This window comes from Clupea harengus, chromosome 14 (assembly GCF_900700415.2).
Source record: "Clupea harengus chromosome 14, Ch_v2.0.2, whole genome shotgun sequence".
Classification (NCBI taxonomy): Eukaryota; Metazoa; Chordata; class Actinopteri; order Clupeiformes; family Clupeidae; genus Clupea; species Clupea harengus.
In genome coordinates, this window is record NC_045165.1 from 15221882 (window position 1) to 15242596 (window position 20715).

The window sequence follows — 20715 nt, forward strand, 5'->3', positions numbered from 1 at the left end:
GCAGACCTAACCTGATTTGTGTTTGTTTTCTTAACAGACGGTAGAGATTCTGTCGCTGCTGTATTGAACTTCGCCACGGCAATAAAAGGTGATCGTTTCGGAACATCTGAAGCATCAATACAGGTATTCTGTGCATGTTTCTCCCTTCTGTTTTCTTACCATGTAACTTATATTTGGTAATAATGTGCTCGTAAAACCTAACGCCACTTAACAAATAGCTACTGGGGCTTGCAAAGGGGCTAGGATAACTTGATTTCCAGCTACCATCAATGATTGCTATTGATAGCATGCTAGATAACGTTTTACAGTTACTGGGCGAATATTTTAGCCAGCGACATCTCACGTTTATTTCTAAGAAGTATTTAGAATGACAAGCTAACGTTACCCTGTTAACTTCTTTTTTGCTGGGGGACTGCATCTTTTTTATTATATGATGCTATGAGATCTGCAGTACACAAGCTATTCAAGTTAGCCTAGTGTCAACCAATTCGCAAACCTTGTCGAGGCAACACAGTGGGTTAACGTTAATTGGGTTGGTGGTGTTATCTGAGATGTTAACGGTTGTCTTTAGCCTTGTCATAACTTTTAATATGTTCACATTTGATGTATTAAGTAACGTTAACTAGCAAGCAACACGTTAACCCTTATGTTGTTTAGAATACTAATGTCAGCAGGGTAAGTTAAGTTACTGTTTAGAAACTGCTAGCTGCTGGCTGACAGTAGGCAAACGTCAAAAACGTCTCTGTTACATAGCTAGCTTGCTAAGCTAACGATAACCAGTTCACTTTAGCTAACTATCGCCATGACTTAAATGCCTCCAAGTGAAATTGTTCTAGGACACCTCGGTGGAGTATTTATCTACCATGTCTGCTGGGCAGTGCTGGCTAGCATAATTAGCTTATTAGTTAGCCAGCCAACTGCTGACATGGAAACAACTGTCGTAACGCAATTGGCAGCGATATATTTTCGATATATGTGTATAGCTAACTCCGATCATTTTATTTCCTACTGAAATGAAAGTGTCAGTGCTTTGGCTTCACACAATATTACATCTGAGCTAGGTATGCTAGGTAGCTAGCTTCGCCAAGGTAACGAACAGCTAGCTTGTTTGTTTTTAGCTCTACAGTGTGGGTTATTTGACAACCTTATGGTTGGTCGCCTTCATTTGCTTACTTTGTAAAATGTCAACTTACTTTGTGGCCGACACGTAACACATTTGTGATCTGTTGTACTTGGTTGACTGATTTATACAGTTTACAGGTTAGGCTAGCAATCACAGATTGAAGAACTCAACTTGGGCATTAGGAAAGTCAGCAGCAGAGCTACTGTTTATGAATTCATATCTGCGAGTAATTGTGAAATGGTTTCAGATTGCCATAGGGGTTCTAAAATGTAGCTTTGGCATTCTCGACTATTCTGTTAGGTACGCGTTGGCCTGCCAGTGTCCTTTCATCAGTTGTTGCTTAGCTCTGTTCCACGACCTCAAAGTCTCTGCTGAACTACCTGCCGTGCTGATCTCATTTAAAAAGAAGTTGGTTGGATACTTGGATAGGTATCAAGAGATTGGTTGGTACACTAGGTTGAGCCTATAATCTGTTTGTTAAATTGGATTCAAAGGACATTGTTAAGTTCTGATTGGTAGCCTGACTGTGACATCTGTGTGCCTTTGGACATTTTGTGAAGTCTACGGCACCCATTATGGCAGGTTTGGTTGAATGTAGTAAACCACTGAAACACTGTCTGTTTGTTCAAAGGGTTGTATTCACTGTAGCTTGGAGTATAACACAAATACAGTTACCTCTGTTGGACCTTTGATGGGTAGTCAGTAGGGATGGGCATTCGATTAAATTGTCTTAATCGATCGTCGGGAGAATTAACGATCGATTTTCGATTAATCATTAATATTTTTATATTAAAATTCACTATTTATAGGCTATATTAAAATGCAGTGAAAATAGAAAAAACACAGCGTGTTTCCTCATTGAGATCTTTATTACAAGATGAACAACTCTTGTGGCAGTTAAACTTACAAGATGGACAACTCTTGTGGCAGTTAAACGGGATCCGTTCAATGGTTACACTTGAAAATATGCGCTGCTGTACTCTTAAGCAGCGGAGCCGACAGCTAGAAGCCGGTGCTCATAAACACAACTGACCTTCGTTTTTTTTTCTCTCTAACTAATTAATCTCACATTTTGAAATTCATTCATCTAGATTCATCGTGATTAAAAGTTTGTTTTCTTCTAAAGACTAAATCTTATAAATTAACGAGTAATCACTTCAGACAGCGTGTATTTTAGACACTGTTGTTTAATTGTATTTTTTTCGTGCTCTCTCGCCGTCATACAAGGAATGTATGCTAGACACAATGGTGCCCCTCGACGGTAAATCGTAAGAATTGTCCCCTGAAGCAATTCGAATCACCTCAGTCAGCCCACCGTCTTCAACTATGTTGATGGGCCGACAGTCACTGGCAACCTAAACTGCTACAGCGTTGGTAACCTTTTCACGGACTGGTCTAGTTAATTTCCTAGAGAAGTCGTGGAGTGTGGGTTGGCGACCATCTAACCTGGGACTGCTTTCTGTCGGGTGCTTTGCATTAGGGTGATAACTTAAAGACGAGCTGCTTCTGTGATAGCTACATTCAGCTTGACAAATGCTACATACAACTTTAGTTTTGTCGATTGTTCTGTCATTTTGCCTCTTAAACAGAAACTTTCCGCCCAACAATCCCTCAGCTCTCTCCATCTTCAACTACCGTCTCGGTCTCTTCTATCTAACTGACTGCAGACACGCAGCGGTTTCGTGCCATGGGTCAACGCACACCGGAAGTAAACAAAGTTGCGTTCAAATATTTTATTGCATTAATCTCGGCCACAATAATCTCATAGAATAACGCGTTAACTTTGACAGCCCTAAAATAAATAAATTACACGCACACTACGCAACAGAACATGCATTAGTTTTAATCGATGAAAAAATAATTTCATCGAGGAAATTCTTAATGATCAATTAATCGATCGTCGATTAATTATGCCCATCCCTAGTAGTCAGGCTGTATCATCTTTGTACCGCTTGTGATGTTTTGAAAATGGGATTGTAGCCTGTTTAGTTAGGTAATATAACAGGTCTGTTTCCTCCAGTGTCAGTCAATACATGAACACTTGACACGAAAACTAGTCTACTTTACTCATACCACTGATTTGGGTTTGATGACCGTAATCATAGTAGTGTGGAGTTCAGGCATTTAGGTGCTACGGTTACCTTAACCACCTTACTTCTCTCCTCTGGGCAGATGGACCAGCAGCAGGGCCAGTCCTACATGCTTGCCAGTCTGACGCGGCCCCACTCAGAGCAGCTGCTGCAGGGCCTTCAGCTGCTCCGCCAGGACCATGAGCTGTGCGACATCGTTCTGCGGGTGGGCGACGCAAAGATCCACGCCCATAAAGTGGTGCTGGCCAGCATCAGCCCCTACTTCAAGGCCATGTTCACGGGCAACCTGTCTGAGAAGGAGACCTCCGAGGTGGAGTTCCAGTGCATCGATGAGACGGCGCTGCAGGTAATGGAACTGTTGCTTTGTTGTTTTTTTTTTATCCCTTGAGAATCTGCTGCTGTTTATTCATTAATCGACTTAATCGATTTTGTTTTTATGCCTTCTTTGCTTTATGACCCATTTGGGATTCTTTGAAACATAGCTCCGTATTTTCACTCGAAACAAAAGAAAAATGTCTTGTTTTTGATTGACTATTCAGTTCTTGTTTCTGAAGACCTTTTATCATGTGCATAACTAGACTTTAGACTTATTATATATAGACCATAGAGTTCTGTCATAAAACTAGCAAGCTACCAACCTAAAAGTATCCAAAAACCTTGCAAACACTACCAGCAGCCCAGTTGGCAATGATTAAAGTTTGCCGACATACTAATTGGAGTCTTTTGGCAATATTGTTGGTAATGTAATTTTTTCGCAGGGTGTTCCAACCCAAACCATAGAACTTCATTGTGCATAGCCTGGATGGCTAGTGGGAACGATGGGTGTGTTCTCTGTCCTACACATGACCATATTTCATCAAAATGTATTTTAAGATGTTAGAAAAGTAGTTTCTCATAGAGAACATACCTCAAAAAGAAGCAAAAAATTGTTGCATAGTGTTGCTTTAACTCTGGGCTGTAAATCCGTAAAAGTGTCTATTTTCGCATCTTTAGACATCTCCTGAATAATCCACTGTCTGCCACAGGCCATTGTAGAGTACGCCTATACCGGTACAGTCTTCATCTCCCAGGACACGGTGGAATCCCTCCTGCCTGCCGCCAACCTTCTCCAGGTCAAGTTGGTGCTAAAGGAGTGCTGCAGCTTCCTGGAGAGCCAGCTGGATGCCGGCAACTGCATCGGTATCTCCCGCTTCGCCGAGACCTACGGTTGCCACGACCTTTGCCTGGCCGCCACCAAGTTCATCTGCGAGAACTTCGAGGAGGTGTGCCAGACAGAGGAGTTCTTCGAACTGACACGCACCGAGCTGGACGAGATCGTCTCCAACGACTGCTTGAAGGTGGTCACAGAGGAGACGGTGTTCTACGCGCTGGAGTCGTGGATCAAGTACGACCTGACAGAGCGCCAGCAGCACCTGGCCCAGCTGCTACACTGCGTGCGGCTGCCGCTTCTCAGCGTCAAGTTCCTCACGCGCCTCTACGAGGCCAACCACCTGATCCGTGACGACCACGCCTGCAAGCACCTGCTAAACGAGGCCCTCAAGTACCACTTCATGCCCGAGCACCGCCTCTCCTACCAGACGGTGCTGTCCACACGGTCGCGGTGTGCGCCCAAAGTCCTGCTCGCCGTTGGGGGCAAGACTGGACTCTTTGCCACACTTGAGAGGTAGCAAGAGGATGGGACATGTTTTTTCTGCAGTTGTAGCCCTAGTTTCATTTTGTGTAAAAGATGGTCTGCAGCATTGAAACCAACCACTGTGTGTTTAAAAAAAATGGTTATCTGCACACTGTTGAGAGATGTATGCATGCACATAGACTTCTATATAGTAGTATTTTATGTTGCAGCTCTAGGATTATTTAACCCTACACGTATAGGTCACTCTTTTCTAAGCATAGTATGTATGGCAATTATCTAACTGAAGTGCTGCCAAAGGAAAAATGGAATTTCATTGCCTAGCACACAGTTTTGTCCAGGATTGTTTACCATATAATCATTGCTCTCCATCTGTGATCCATAGAAATAAACCATATCGTCGAACTCATAACATCATACACTGACAGTTGAGTTACTGTGTTGAATGAAACACTCATTTCCCTCTGCTTCCCTCCTCCTCCTTGTAGCATGGAGATGTACTTCCCTCAGACAGACTCGTGGATTGGCCTGGCGCCACTCAGTGTGCCCCGATACGAGTTCGGCGTGGCCATCCTGGACCAGAAGGTCTACGTGGTGGGCGGCATCGCCACACACATGCGTCAAGGCATCAGCTACCGGCGGCACGAAAGCTCGGTGGAACGCTGGGACCCCGACAGCAACACGTGGTCGTCGGTGGAGCGCATGGCAGAGTGCCGCAGCACGCTGGGCGTGGTGGTGCTGGCGGGCGAGCTGTACGCGCTGGGCGGCTATGATGGTCAGTACTACCTGCAGTCGGTGGAGAGGTACGCACCCAAGGTGAAGGAGTGGCAGCCTGTGGCGCCCATGACCGAGTCGCGCAGCTGCTTCGCCACCGCAGTGCTGGACGGCATGATCTACGCCATCGGGGGCTACGGACCTGCACACATGAACAGGTGAGCAGAAGGGGCCACTGTGGAACAGGTGATTGTTGAAGGATGCTTAGAATCTTAAAGAGGACCTTAAGGATAATGTTTTTCCTTTCCTTAGTGTGTTGTATAGCTTTTTGTGCATGTAAATGGTCTGCAGAATTGCGGAGTTCCAATGCCCAAAGTACACACCATAGGGAGTAAGTCTCTCACAGAGCCCACTTTTCTCAGCCTCGTTGGAATTTTTCTTGTTACAAGATTACGCAATTCTTATTGCCCGTCTAGCTGACCAATCCGAGCACACCGGGCTCATCGGGATAGGGGGCTTAAAGACACAGGAGCTCTAACAGGGCATTTCAGACAAAGGGGGAATACAAATCTACAGTATGAGAAAAATAATGTTTTTTGGACAATTCTATTCTAGTAGACCCCAAAAATGTAATTATGAACATTGGTAATCATTGTTCCTCTTTAATGAGCTGTTTATTTGAATTTCCACCTTTCTTTCTAAGATCTTGCAATGGAGTTGCAGTTATTAAGTCACAGATACTGAATGCCATCTTCTTTGTATGCCATTGCATGTTTGTATGTATTTGAGGGTTGTACTTGTTGAATTCAGTGGAGTTGTTGTCACTGATTCTGTTGTTGACCCTTGTGTGAGATTTAGTTTGGGTTTCTTGCCGATAGCAAATCTAAAAAAATCTGCTGGTCGGAGGGAAAGCTGATTTTAATACGTTCTTTTTTGTTTTTATTTTGTTTTTCCTAACTGTACAAACAGTAGTGTCAGTGCCTCTTGGGCTTCTGAGTTATCATTGGGCATACTTGCCAAACGTCTTGTTGCCAAAATTCTGAGCTGTTTATTTGACGTAACCAAATGTTAGATTGGTCAACTCTGAGCAGAATGTGTTGTCCTGGAAAGAGTACATGGTGGAATGATAGTCTTGGGAACCGAGATAAGTGCCCCTTTTTCCTCTGAAGGAGTTGGCTCTGATCTCGGCTCCCACCACCGGGAGAGTTCTCTTGTTGTTGCACCGTCTCCTTGACACCCGGGTCCCTGCAGAGAATGTGTTTGGATAGCAGGCACGCTAGGGCTTCATTTCCCCCCCCCCCCCCCCCCCCCCCCGGTCTAACCAAAATCCCCTACAAGCGCACACCCAACCAACACGCTCTGAAAGGTAATTCCCTGTTTGCAAAGTCCCCTGCAACGTTGTTATGGTTTCATGACTTTTATGATGCCAAAATGATTCAAGACTGGAACAAGTTGTTTGTGTGCGGCAGGTCAACTAAAAAAGTGTCTGGAGTAAAATGAATAGTGTGCTTTGATTATAAATGGGATTCTTGTGAATCGAGGTAGCTAAGAACGTCAGACCGTGGAGTTTTGAAAATGGGATTGTAGCCTGTTTTTGTCATGTAGTTAGGTAATATAACAGGTCTGTTTCCTCCAGTGTCATTCAATACATGAACACTTGACACGAAAACTAGTCTACTTTACTCATACCACTGATTTGGGTTTGAGTTGGTCGGACCTGGTATTTACATGTGTCTTTTATTTGCAATCCTGAGAGAGCAAGATGGAGGTGCATTTGGTTGTGATGGCTAAATGTCGCTGGTGGATAAACCTCTAGGAATGCAGGTAGTGGCACACCAGTCTGAATGCAAATTTGGAGAACCAGACCCACAGCATCATGCAAAGCAGGCTTGAGATGATCTTTGGAGGTTTTGAATGTTTGTATTAGTTATCTGTGCCTTTTTGTTTGTTTGTTTTCCCACTCTGTCTGTCCTGTCTTTCAGCGTTGAGCGCTATGACCCGAGTAAAGATGCCTGGGAAATGGTAGCTCCCATGGCTGACAAGCGCATCAACTTCGGGGTGGGCGTCATGCTCGGCTTCATCTTCGTGGTGGGGGGACACAACGGCGTGTCTCACCTGTCCAGCATCGAGAGGTACGACCCCTACCAAAACCAGTGGACTGCGTGCCGACCCATGAGTGAGCCTCGCACAGGTGAGTGCAACCGAACAGGACTTTACAACTCCGATATACCATCGCAGGCAGAGTTAGTTTTTAACACTGCCTTGTTGACATATCTGGTGAAGACTGAGGCTGAAGTACAGATTTTAAGCATTAGAAGTGCAGCATATTGTCTGTGCTTTAGGCCCTTTTCATGGCAGTTTTCCATGCTAGTCTTTTAAGAACAAGAAATGTAACTTTAAATCCACAGATGCCACAGATTACTTGTTTCTATTAAATAGTTATGACATTTGTAATTCTTGCCATAAGCCATGTGTGATTAGATGATTTGAGGCCCTGGCGTCTGACAATGTTGTCTCTGTCAATCTCTCCAGGGGTTGGCGCTGCTGTTGTAGATAACTACCTCTATGTGGTCGGGGGTCACTCGGGGTCATCGTACCTAAACACCGTGCAGCGCTACGAACCCATCACGGACAGCTGGCTGGATTCTAGCGGCATGATGTGCTGCCGCTGTAACTTTGGCCTAACTGCCCTTTGACCCTAGGAGCTCCAGGAAAGGACTCTCTCCAGAGAGGGACGTGAAGGAAGAAGAAAAAAACGAATGGTTTTCTTTTGGGGTTTGTTTCTGTTCTTTGTCCTCAACGCCGTCCAGATCATCCTCGTTTCGCTCTGCGATAGCAGAGGGGAGGCGGGGGGAGGGTGGAGTGGCAAAATCTCACCCCCTGTTGGATGGGAGGAGTAAGTGCATGCAGGATGAAACAGCCAAACTGGCATCGGGGACCACAAAGATGACCAGAGACGGAGACCCGAGGAGGAACAGGAGGATGAGGACGAGGAGGAACGCACAGATCACAAGAGACGTTCTGGGGAGAAGGACCTGTGTCTTGTCTACCACCTGCTTTTAGGGTCCAGCAAAAGACTCTCTGAGCCATTTGACCGGATTATAGGAGAATTCAGTCACTTTGCTTTCTCCTTCAGCATTTTTTTTCTCCTGTGTTGATTTGTTTAGCTTAGTTTTTGTGATGTGGTAACACCAGACCTGTTTCTCAGTCTCTCCCTCCTGGCAAGCGCGTTTGTGTTCTGTCGTTGGTCACTTAGCCCCAAACAGAGCCATAGCTCCGAAGTGTGTTCTAGTTCCTTAAAGTGTGTCTGGTCAGGATGCGCATACTCATGTTCGTCTCTGTGTGTATGCATGTTGGGCCAAATGACCGATCAATACACAAGGGTGGGTGTGTGTGTGTGCGTGTGTGCGTGCGCGTGCACAACAAAGTGGCCAGGCCAGGGGGTGATGCTCCTGGCCGAGTCTGAAATGTCTGCATTGAAAATCAGTGCTTCACAAAAAATGATAACCTAGAATTTTCTTTATACTCACTTAAAAAGGGCTGCCTTTATCTCTCTCGTTCTTTCTCTTGTACATAGTTTAGGTGAAGAACAGAATATATATATATATATATATATATATATATATATATATATATATAGCACCCCAGAATATATATATATATATATATATATATATATAAATTAAGTAATTAATATATCCTAGTGCATTGCCTGTAAATGTTTCCTGCACTGGGTTAGTGTGTGTGCGTGTGCGTGTGCGTGTGCGTGTGCGTGTGCGTGTGTGTAGGGGCAGAGCTCATTGAGTTTTGGTGATTTGTGAGTTCATGAATCCCACTATGTTCTCTTGAGAATTCTTCCAGTACCACTCAGCTAAACTTCTACACCTGTAGCACTTCAGCATCTTTCACTCTGCCCTCCTGTTCTGCTTTTCAACTTTGCGTGTGTGTGTGTGTGCGTGCGTGTGCGTGTGCGTGTGTGTGTGTGTGTGTACGCGCATGCTTGAAAATGGTTCTCCTGCATTTTTCCCCCTCTCATCCCATAATTCCTGAAAAGCATTGAAAAGTAACCATACCACACTTGCAACCTCTATACACGTGACTGCTTGTACTAAATACTTTAATGGTGCTATTTTTAGGATTCAGGATTCAGCTTTTTTTGTGTTCAGTGTCTCACAGTGTGGGATAGACTTCATGTATTTAATTGTGTTTCATTGTGGTATTTAGGTCACTGGTTTACCTGTTGGAGAGGAAAAAAAGCTTACTTCACAAGTCCATGCAATAATGGCGTGTGTGTGTGTGTGTGTGTGTGTTTGACATAAAGGAAAGGTCACAAAGAGACTTTGATGTCAAAGAGCTCCACACTGTGCTTGGCAGAGGGACTCTAACTCCAGTCCTCGCCATTAATAGGGCTCTACGCCTTTGTTTAATGGTTGTTTGGATGTGATCGCTGTTGGTCTGCCCCATGCACACAGGTCTTGACATGATTTTCTTATCTGTGTTTGTTCTGAGTTGTCCAGTTTAACTCATAAAGGGATCCATGCTTGGGACCAGTCTACCATCCTTCAGCTTAGATTAAGAATGTTTGTTCAGGATGTCGACAAACCTGCCTTTCGATCTTAAATTCTCCTATCCCCTTAACATATCATCCATGTGTTTCAACTGCAACCGAGGGTGTGGCCTCTTCCGGGAAAAACACAAACAGGGTAATTCGTTTTCTACGAACATACACAGACTTTGTGGTGACAAGTGCCAAAACACAAAATCACACTAATTTAAAAAAAAAAAAAAAAAAATGCACCCTTTTGTTCCAGAAATAGACCGTATCTCACCCTAGCGACTGTGTGAAAGCCAGTGCTCTGCACTGCAGTCTCTGTCTCTTGTGATATTCTTTTTGTGCTTTCTCACATGGCAAGCCCTCAGCATGTAAAGGGCTCTTGCCATCGTCTAGCCCTAGCCTTTAGTAGGGAAGGGGGACATTGTGTAGTCTGATCGGGGAACTGATCTAAAAAAAAAAAAAAAAAAGATCCTCCCCTTAAGACAGTGGGCTCTTCAAAAGTCATTGTCCCTGCAAAGTCTATGAAGGGAGCAGCATCACAAACAAATGAATCAGTGGATGTGTGCCCATTGGACTATTGTTTAAACCAGACCTAGCCTGGCATCTATTTGCCTGGTTTTAAACATGTGACATAGGGGATATCCACAATGTTAGGTCAGAGGTGCATTTACTTTGTACATTAAAGTCAATATTCGCGGGAGGGAGGGAGAGGGGGGGCTTTAATATGGGATGCTGTGTTGCACTTACCAAACCATTTGATACTTTGTAAGTTGTACATAGTGAAATGTGTTGGGTATGTATGGCATTTAGACGATGCAATAAGACTTTCTTGGATGACCTATTGACCTATTCTTTGTGTCTCCTAAAAGCCAAGGTGTTTCTGATATTGCTGTGATCTAACGTGTGGCATGTCAATGTGTGTTTGTGTCGGTAACTGTTATGAATCGTCGGGTGAAGGCAGGAGTCGTACAAGAGTTTGTGGTTTTGTTTGGTGCATTTCTTTTCTTTTTTTTTTTTTACTTTTTTTTGTTCATTTCATTTTGCACTTCCATTCTTAACTTATTTGATCAGCTGAAGTGTTATGAGCTGCTTTTTCATTGAAGCAGGTATTAATTTGTGAGACATTTATCATCACTTTTTTTTGTTGTTGTTTTTAAATCCAAATATTTTATTGGAATAGCCCCAGATTCATGATCCATCATACAAGACCACTTAAGATCCCATTCAGATCTTTCCCTCGGACCAGAAGAGGCCTACTGTCAATCGTACTTGTAGACATGCGTGACGGTGACATGCGCTGTACTTTCATCAGTTTTGGGGCAGTGCCCTAGGTCAGCATAAGCTGCGAGGCACTTCTGTTGTTCACAGTGGGCATGGAGCACAACCCCCGCCATCTTGATGCAAGCATTTCTAAAGCTAAAGCTTACACAAGAGAGGGAGTGACTGCTGACTTGACTATCAAAATATAGGGAATGTTTTGTTAATGGCAGACTCTTTATCAGTCTAATGTAATCGTCATTTGATTGTCTCTAGCAGACAATGTTGCTGGTAGCTTTAATATTACTTAAGGCTATTGTTAGTGGCAATGTTACTTTAACATTAAGCCACTTTAGGTAGCTTTACCTGTAGCCTTGCTCAGTTCAGATCATTTGCTGGCTCTTAGTGTATTTCGGATGCTTCTAACATAGCATTCATTGTCTTTAAAAATATCATCTTAATATCCCTCACTTAAGGAATTCCAACTGATTTTCTTAACCAGCAGACTAGCAGTTGAGTTAGCTTGTCAACATTTTAAGCCTGTTTGAAGACCGGTGTCTTTCAGCTTCGTATGGCTTCAAGCACAAATAGGAAGGTTGCATATGCCTTCTTCGCATGTATTTAACTCAAAAGTGCATTTTGTTATGCCCCCCCACCACCACCAGAAGTGAAGTTGGTGTTGTACATGCAAGCAAATCAAATGGAATCCGGCGTAGATGACTTGAAATTAACTCTGTGCATAACTTTGTCAGTGGGATTTCAGTCTGTGGCCCACTTGCTTCAGTGACGTCGACTTTGGTCATCATTGCTTATACTCAGTCATGACGAGATGAAGGCACCCTCAAGTGTAAACACATGAAGACTGTTTAGTCTTTTTCTAGCAATAAGAGATGCTTCCTATCAGACAATAGGTTGAGTTGGCTTGTTTTAATATGAAATCGTGCTGCTACAATTTCCTCTGTTGTGATTTCTTATGGGAGTTGTGTCACTTCATATGTCATCCCTAAAGGAATAGTCAAAGAAATCATTCCCAAGGTGACCTAATTTCTTCTTCTTTGGTATGGTCGATCGATGCTGCTTTGTGTAACGTTTTCACTTTTCCCCCCCATTGTAAGTGAATGACGTTTGTAATGTGAAAGCAATAGATGTATTAATTCTATTGTTCAGTTAACCAATGGTCATCTTGTGCTGTTCGAAAGGAGCTTAGAAGCACTGTTTATTGCAGTTTATTATAGTGTCTTGGGGTGCACCAGTTTGTACTGTTGAGCTCATTGAGGTCAAATATGTGTTTCTGATACTTTGTTGTCGTCCCCCCCCCCCCCCTCTCTCTATAAGTAAAAAAAAAAAAAAAAAAAAAAAAAAAGTAGAAATTCATCTCCTGCTCCCATGCACTTTGTCCCTTTTTCAGAACTTGCATGTACATAAAAAAACAGATACTACCCTGGGGTTGAAAGGAAATGTATCCATGGAGATCAACCCTTGACAAGTCTACAGCTCTGTTGTGGCAAACAGAATGTGGTCATTCTCTCTCACTCTCTCACACACACACACACACACACACACACACACACACACACACACACACACACACACACAGACTCTCACTCTCACTCACTAAAGGAAGCCACCCATTTGTGATTAAGGCTTCTGTTAGCCATTCGGGCATCACCAAGGGTCCATCCCTTTGCTAAATACATGTTGTGATCGGTGATGCCCACAAACATGACCACTGCTGCTTCTCCAGAGTTGGTTCCTTCGGCCATTTCCACCACTGCAAGAAAGTGAACTCATGGCCATATATGTAATCTGAAAACGTGAAACTGCAAAATGAAGGGATATGTATGTATGTTTGTTTATATATATGTGTGTGTGTATGTATATGTGTGTTTTATATTTTTTACTGTTACTTTTTGTTTCTTATTTATCATGGCCTAACCATGTCCTGCTTTGCCACCACTCACCAAAGTGCTTGTTTTTTTTACAAAGGAATGAGGACTGATGTCAAGTGTGGAGGCGAACAAAAAGGACTGTCGGTTTGTGAGGTCGTTATTTGAAAAATTGATGTCAATGTTGGCCAAATGTCAGTGTAACAACCTTGCTTCTTTTTACATTTCACTTGGGCGTGTCTGAACGTTGTCTGATTTCAGTTGATGATGTTGAATTTTACAGACCTGTGGATTATTACTGGAATTAAAAGACAGGTGATACCCAGGTAGAGTCGGACTCTTGCACATGTCTCCGATCTGGCCCTGGCCCGACAGATCCACAGCAGATTGGTGCCAGTTCAGTTCTTGGGTCTGGCCCTGCCTGAGTAGAAGCAGTATTTCTTTTCCACACTTAACAAGCATTGAGTGAATTTGATTTCTGCCATTTTATTAATCTGTGTGGTGCAATTGTACCGAGTTGAGACATAATAAATGCCTGCCTTACAAGGTCATTTGTTCATCATTCACTTAATATAGCTTCTCAAATGCAATGCAAAATGCATAGACACACACAAACTGATGTGGACGACCACTTCTTAAATAACAGACAGACAACTGTAGTGTATAAAAATATTGTATTGCTTAAAAAACAAATTGTAGTATTAAAAACAAGGGCTGCATAGTTAAACACTTTACCTTTGTCTCAAAGGAGAAACTAGAAACCGCAAATCTGTTACAGACATTATATATTACAGAGCAAAGTAGGAGTCATAAGCTTGGATCAGAAGTACATGTGAAGGGACCAAATCCTCATGATCAACTGTGTGATTATTGATTAAAGTGATTATTGACCATATCGGGCATTGTAATCACTGATTACAATTTCAGTTACTTTTTTCCCCCTAAAGCTTAGTGGTAGATTCTGTGAAATTATTATGGTTTAGCACAGGACATTTTAGCATCATTATTATGGTTTAGCACAAGACAGATATTGTAGCAACAACAACATGTAACATGATAGTGGAAGCCTTTCAAACAGGTACAAATTGGCATAACTTGAAATTGTTGGTGCCACCTGCAAATAACACTTGCTTTTTCCCTTTCTCGCTAGTGAACATATTGAATGACAAAACCAATATAATAATGGTGTCATTTAGGCAATGTTCATTGCATTCATTGCCTGGAGTGTCTGACCTATTCCAATCTCAGTACAGATCAACCATGATTTTCACAATGTAAAATGTGTACTGTTAAATATATGGCCTTGACTCTACACATTTGTGATCATTACAATATCAGACAGTACTTCATAAGTGATATATAGGCTAATATTAGACTTCAATATGTTTTCTGGAAAACTCAAACCAACAACTGGAAAGGTTGGCAGTTTTCAGTTGGTGCCTACAGTAATCTTGATTTATCATAGTAAATCAATGGCACAACACAACAAAAAGGACCAGTTTACTTCTAAATTCAGAACCAGTATCCATATAAGTATTGGACAATAAATTAAGCCAAGGCATTTCATCATTGCTGTGCTTCTTTCAAATCAAATCATTTCTTAAAATAAACCCTTTTAACTGTTCCATTTCTCACAAGCATACTAGTAGATTTTGTTCGACTTTAAGGGAGAATGGAAAACAAGCTAATAAATGAGCACACTGCTGAAATCTATGAGAAAAAAGCCAACAAACTTGAAGCTGTTTATCAATGTTCAGATCTTTTTTTCCCAAATGCTTTCCTCATTCAGCCTGTGCCTAACAGCCCAGAACTATTATAGTCCATAAAACGCATTTCTTGGATTCCAAGAATGCAAACCAAAAAGAAAAATATTGGCCAACTTTTAAAAGAAACAATCATTGACAAATCGAAGAACACAATTAGGAAAGTATTCAAGGAATTACCAAAAATTTCATAAATAGGAGCAACTTAACAGAAACAGCTTAGCAAACATAGCCAATGCAAAATATGTTACCTCATCGGAGGACAAAAAGAGAAAGAAACATATAAAGAAACACAATTACTGACATTCAAAAGAAACATTTAGAGAGACCAAGAAGAGAACAAATGCTTAATGCAAGAATAATGGCATGAGAAACAAATAAGAAACAAGGCCTCTCAAACAGCTTTCTGCCCCGACACTCGGAGGAACGTTCAGTCAAGCCCCGCTCTTGCTGCTAAATGCCATTATTGATGTGGCAGTGGTTGGCAAACTGACTTGATCAAATTCCGCAACACCTGAAATCTGGACCCCCCCCGTGACCCCCGACTCAGTTGCCACGGCAGCTCACTTGTTGTCAGAGCAACGGACGTAGACGAGGGAAGAGAGCAGCAGGAGTTCGGGCGGCTTGTTGAGCAGGATGAGGTTGTCGCTGCGGAGGCCGTCGTAGTGCATCCAGGAGCCGTCAATCTGAAAGGCCGCAGAATAGTGGTGCTCCTCTTTGTTAAAGAGTGTGGCGCCCTCTAGGGAGTATCTGAGGGACAGTGCAAATTTGGTCATTGTCAGAGACCACTCCTGCTTGTACCTGTTCATGACTTTATATTTTACTTTGCACAATGGTACTCCTTAAGTAGTTCATTACCATCCTACTGAAGCTTTGTGAAAGTTTATTTAGGCTCATTGTAGAGCATTATAGCACAAATCCTGATATGAAGTTAATTTGTAAATTTTTCAACCCCATGCAAGAGAATAGCTAAAACAAATCACACGATTACATTTCCATATATAGTGAATTTATTTCAGTGCCATGTTTCCAGCAAGCGAGCTACCTTGCAAGTCTTTGAGATTCAAACACGGCTGGATTTAATATGTTTTTCCATTTCAGCCAACACCTATTCTGACATTCTTAAGCTGCACACTGATCCTTCTCATTTTACCACTATGAGACAGGTGCCAACACGCAGCGCTGTTTTGTGCTTCACCTTACCTGTAGTGGGACAGGGCCAGATGGTAGGGCACGTAGGACAACTCTTCCGACTTCCACATCTGCATGTTGAGGATAATAAAGGGAGGGGGACCGTGGCTGAAAACCCTCTGGGAGAACTCCCGGAGCCCGTCGCAGCTGCGCAACACAGGAAATGGGGAAAAGTTACCCAAAGCTACATGTCAGCAATGGATAAACCACAGCTCAGGAGTGGAGTCTGTTGCATAACATTCATTTTATTTCCATTCCTGACACCTTAGGAGACACATTGGAACTGACATGAAGTGCAGCTTTACCCAAACTCTTGACAAAGCACATTTTTTGGGCAGAAGAACTGATCCACTGCAGACTGGATTGGATCCCTCTGAGGTAGCTCATTTGGAGGGCTAAGGGGAAAACAAGTGAAGATGTATGGGAACATTTTTGAAAAGCAGGAACATAATATGCGTACATCCTGTGCACAAACACGCTTGATACAATTTGTTTTTTTGTAAAGCGACGTAAAAAAACCAAACATCAAATGACGGATTCAAACTATTGTTAAACCATCTCGTGATAAGATGCCATTCCCTTTCCCTTTTAAGGCCATGACAGGGGAAGAGAGCTGACAGACCGCTACGCTGCTGAGGAATCATATATCTTTCAACATTTTACCGTCAACACCAGACAGCTGAGTTTTATTTTAGTCGGTGGGGCTCATCGAAAGACACAAAGTAAACACACTGGTAAAAGACCACGCGTTTGGAAAGTGTTTAGTTATGGCCATTCTCTCAGCTCCTTTTGAGGCAGTGTTTAATAAACATCTTGGAAACAAATGTTTGTCTCTGCCAAAGTAAACAACACTCAGTGTTATTGTTATGTCCTTAGTGCTACAGGAAGCCAAAGAAGCACTACTTAAGAACAAGTTATGTGGAAGTACTTACATATTTTTCTTATGCCCTTTGGACATTTAATACTAATACTAAGACAATCTAATACTCATACATAAAAAAAAACTAATAATGGTGAATGACTATATGTTCTCCAAAACAGTGTAATATTTCAGATAAAACGGAAATAGTTCCCCTCACTTGATGCTGATGGTCTTCTCTAGGAACTCCTGAAAGCGAGCCTGACAATCCCAGTTGGTGCATAGGCTCTCCTGCATGGTGGACATGATCTCCTTGAGGTTCTTAGTGAAGTTCTCGTGCTCGTTTCCGAACAGGTCAATCTCCAGGGCCGCCTGGTGGATGACTGAGCGGTACTGCTGTTTCGACATGCGGTCCAAGATCCACAGCATCTTGACGGTGGTGTAGTCGTACGAGTCCATGAGATAGAGAAAGTGCTCCACAAACTCTCGCCCCAGGAACACGCCCACCTCCCTGGGGAAGGTCTGGTTGTCCCGCAGGATGACGTAAAGGAGCATGAGGAAGCCATCGATGGTGCAGGTGTTCTTCAGACTGACTTTAACGTACAGGGGGATGCAGGAGATGGCCTTACGACCAGCCCGGATGGTGTACACACCGCCCCATGGCAGCACAGGCCTCCAGAAAGAACGGTCCTCTTCATCATTGTTATTAAGGGAAGCCCTGATCTCCTCAAACAGGGTCTTGGTCCTGATAGACAAATGTCATAGAAACAAGACAAAAGCACATATTGTTATGATGAATACAATCTATACATTACATTTAATGATTCAAGGTAAGTGCTAGAACCTGTCTTCATTTATGATTAGTGGTTCCTAAAACTCAGCTCACAGCACAAGCAGCGAGGGCCATGGCTATTTCATGCTCCGACAGGGTGACCAGAAGTCCCCGTTTTCCAGGGACAGTCCTGGTTTTTGGTGGCCTGTCCCTGGCTGGAGCGGTCTCCGGAAATGTCCTCATTTTAACTGTGAATTAAAAATAAAACCTGAGAATCCTAAGAAACACCAGGCAGCAGAGCAGACGTCTCGCGTTGCTCTTGTCTTGGCTACCATTGTAGCATCAAACCATTGTAATTTGAACCATGTTCCTTATTGAGTGTTCCATAGTTTACCATAGGTTCACTTACCATGGTAGGCTATTGTATGATTTCCTGCCACGGTTAACAAAGTTACATAGTTAGTGCCCAATTTTATTAGTCTGCCCTCACCATAGTTTATTACAGTTATCATGGTCAGAATATATGAAACTGGTCCCCCTTTTTATTGCACAAGATAAAAACATTTGATATTTTAATGATGTATTGATTGCCAAACTGGAAATGTCTCCGGTTTTCATTTCAGACCAACCAACTGTCAACTCTCTACTGAACATACAAGCACTAAACTAAGTCGACTAGACTGAAAGTGTGCTTATACCGTACCACATCTGAAAACCTCTCTACACTAACTTGTAGATTACCAAGGTAAACAAAGATTAATTGAGTGCATTTCTTGGCAGGGGTAGGCACATACTGCTCCAAAAATGCTTTTTTAATGACTCATAACAAAAGGGACTCACTCCTGTCCTTTTCTGTTGCTCCCGTCTCATCTCTACATATCCCATGGATTCAGACTTAAACTCACTCACTCAGGCTGATATGAGGGTCATGAGATGGCCGTTTTTATTTTTCATTTATTTTCCAAGGGTTCTTCTCGATATTACCTTCGTCTTCCTAGCAAAGACAAGTTCACAACTGCTAACATTCAGGCCTATGACTTCATTCTTAACCAGGCTAGATGACATATGTTAATAATGTCTGCATATTTAATGTCATTATGTAACATCTACGTATCTTCACCTTTGGCCATGCTTTGCAGTACTTTTCAGCTTTTAGGCACAGTGGTAAACCTCCTAAAAAAAGAGCCCTATGTCTTTGTTCTGCCAGGAGCTTCAGTACTTGAAGGTCGGTCAGCCCAATGGACAAAACTGCTGTGGCTGGAAAACATGGGCCACAGTGGGAGCTTGGAGGAACATACATACGTCCTGTAAAGATGTGCTGTGCTGGGACATTTATGAATAAGTTAGAATGTCAGGGAATCTATTGCGAGGTGTTTACCACTTACTCTGAGTTAACTTACCCAGGTTTGTCATTAAACCATGTACTTGGAATAACCCCCTGCTCAGTTTTTCAACAAATATCCAGAAAACTCCTTTGTGCTTGACATGTAATACCACGATAAGACTGGGGTGCACCAATACACCAATAATCCACTACAGCTGAATGTTCAATGACTTCTATAATAGTCAACTGATGTTTTTACAAAACACAACTCATGACACCCATAGCTGACTTATCAAAATAGACTCAGCTAGTCACATTAGCTTCAAACTAACCTGTGTTAAACTATAATCTACTTCCACATATGACGTGAATGGAAACAACATTCATAGGCAGAATTTGTTCCCATTTACCCAAATGGTATTCTTCTTACATATACCATGTTGCAATAGCTGGTACTAGCGTGTAGGAAAACAATAACATTGACGTAATCTTGCTTGCAGCAAAAGCGTGAACGAGCTAACGTCATTTAATGTTACCTTTCAATCTGCAACCTCTCGCTGGAATTAGATATTAAAATATTGAGGTCATCTGATTCGTTTAAACAGCAGAAATTACTCTCCATCGTCTCTTGAATTTCTTCATGTCTTTGGTCCGGCCAAAAGCCCGAGATCTGGCTAGTATTTTCTATCACTAGCTAGCTAGTTCAGCTTCTCCACCGAAAAATATAGCAGTAGCACACATGATTCGTAGGTACGCCCATTTTCACAGTTTATGCCCCTCCCTCCACATACACATGTCTATGTGTATAACTTAACCATGACCCAGCTGATATAATTTCAGACTGCACAGTCGAAAAGCAGTCTATTTTGATCTCCAGTATATTTTGTGGTAATCTTGGTGCCATTTCTGTGTTACAGTACGTCTAAAAAGTATCCTACGTAAGATAATACAAACTAGGAACAGACACTACTTTGTACTTACATGCTGCAGTGTTGTGCATGCATGAAATATGGAAAAGCCCCTGCAATAGTGGTCTTTTCTTCAGGCACTTTAATTGGTGAGGAATTTAGAGTCAGAAAACCAATTCTATAATAATTAATGTAGAGAGATGCCATTCAATAGAGAGATAACTTTTAGTGACAGAGAATAAGTAATTGCTGTCTGATTCACCATTATTGTCATCCTTGCCAAGTGACAACCATGCAGAAGGTTGGAGGCTATGACGCAAAGAGGTCAAGATGCATTTTAACGCTGAAATATCCCAATAATGCATAATATTCGACATGCGAAGTTTGTATCTACACACAACTGCACAATGAATAAGGATCACTTCTAAATGTATCCCCCAAAATTCACTTGCGAGCGAAAAATAATTTAAACATATGACGTCTATTTAAGATGGGATTTTAATGTTCCTAACCTTCAAATTATTGTACTGTTCAGCTAACCAGAATTATGCAACATATTTGAACATTAGGACACCAACTTTAGGGCGGTTATTAAATTCTTTACACAGCGCATGCGAACTCAAGCGGGATTGGCTCCGTTTGA

At 42.4% G+C, this 20715-nt stretch overlaps 2 protein-coding genes across 2 annotated transcripts; one reads left to right on the forward strand and one right to left on the reverse strand.

Moving 5' to 3' along the window:
• The first annotated feature begins 1 nt into the window (after position 1).
• Positions 2-9183, forward strand: LOC105908329 (kelch-like protein 28). The gene is made up of 6 exons (XM_012836821.3): positions 2-123; positions 3296-3559; positions 4239-4876; positions 5332-5775; positions 7540-7748; positions 8090-9183. Exons 2-6 carry the CDS (start codon positions 3296-3298, stop codon positions 8251-8253), a joined length of 1719 nt encoding a protein of 572 aa, XP_012692275.1. The 5' UTR covers positions 2-123; the 3' UTR covers positions 8254-9183.
• A 4731-nt stretch (positions 9184-13914) lies between these two features.
• Positions 13915-19920, reverse strand: c14h14orf28 (chromosome 14 C14orf28 homolog). The gene is made up of 5 exons (XM_031580196.2): positions 19701-19920; positions 17289-17813; positions 16515-16604; positions 16222-16356; positions 13915-15768 (listed from the first exon to the last, which is right to left on the reverse strand). The coding sequence occupies exons 1-5, from the start codon at positions 19784-19786 to the stop codon at positions 15582-15584; spliced, it is 1023 nt and encodes a 340-aa protein (XP_031436056.1). The 5' UTR covers positions 19787-19920; the 3' UTR covers positions 13915-15581.
• Between the last annotated feature and the right edge of the window lie 795 nt (positions 19921-20715).

What these genes read in the sequence shown, in the direction of transcription:
- LOC105908329 (XM_012836821.3), top strand. Translation starts at nt 3,296, where the DNA reads ATGGACCAGCAGCAGGGCCAGTCCTACATGCTTGCCAGTCTGACGCGG. An exon ending in TCGATGAGACGGCGCTGCAG is followed by an intron (nt 3,560 to 4,238) that starts GTAATGGAACTG and finishes TGTCTGCCACAG; the next exon opens with GCCATTGTAGAGTACGCCTA. An exon ending in GGACCTGCACACATGAACAG is followed by an intron (nt 5,776 to 7,539) that starts GTGAGCAGAAGG and finishes CCTGTCTTTCAG; the next exon opens with CGTTGAGCGCTATGACCCGA.
- c14h14orf28 (XM_031580196.2), bottom strand. Translation starts at nt 19,786, where the DNA reads ATGGAGAGTAATTTCTGCTGTTTAAACGAATCAGATGACCTCAATATT. An exon ending in GAGAGGTTGCAGATTGAAAG is followed by an intron (nt 17,814 to 19,700) that starts GTAACATTAAAT and finishes TTTGTCTATCAG; the next exon opens with GACCAAGACCCTGTTTGAGG. An exon ending in GTGCTTTGTCAAGAGTTTGG is followed by an intron (nt 16,357 to 16,514) that starts GTAAAGCTGCAC and finishes TGTGTTGCGCAG; the next exon opens with CTGCGACGGGCTCCGGGAGT.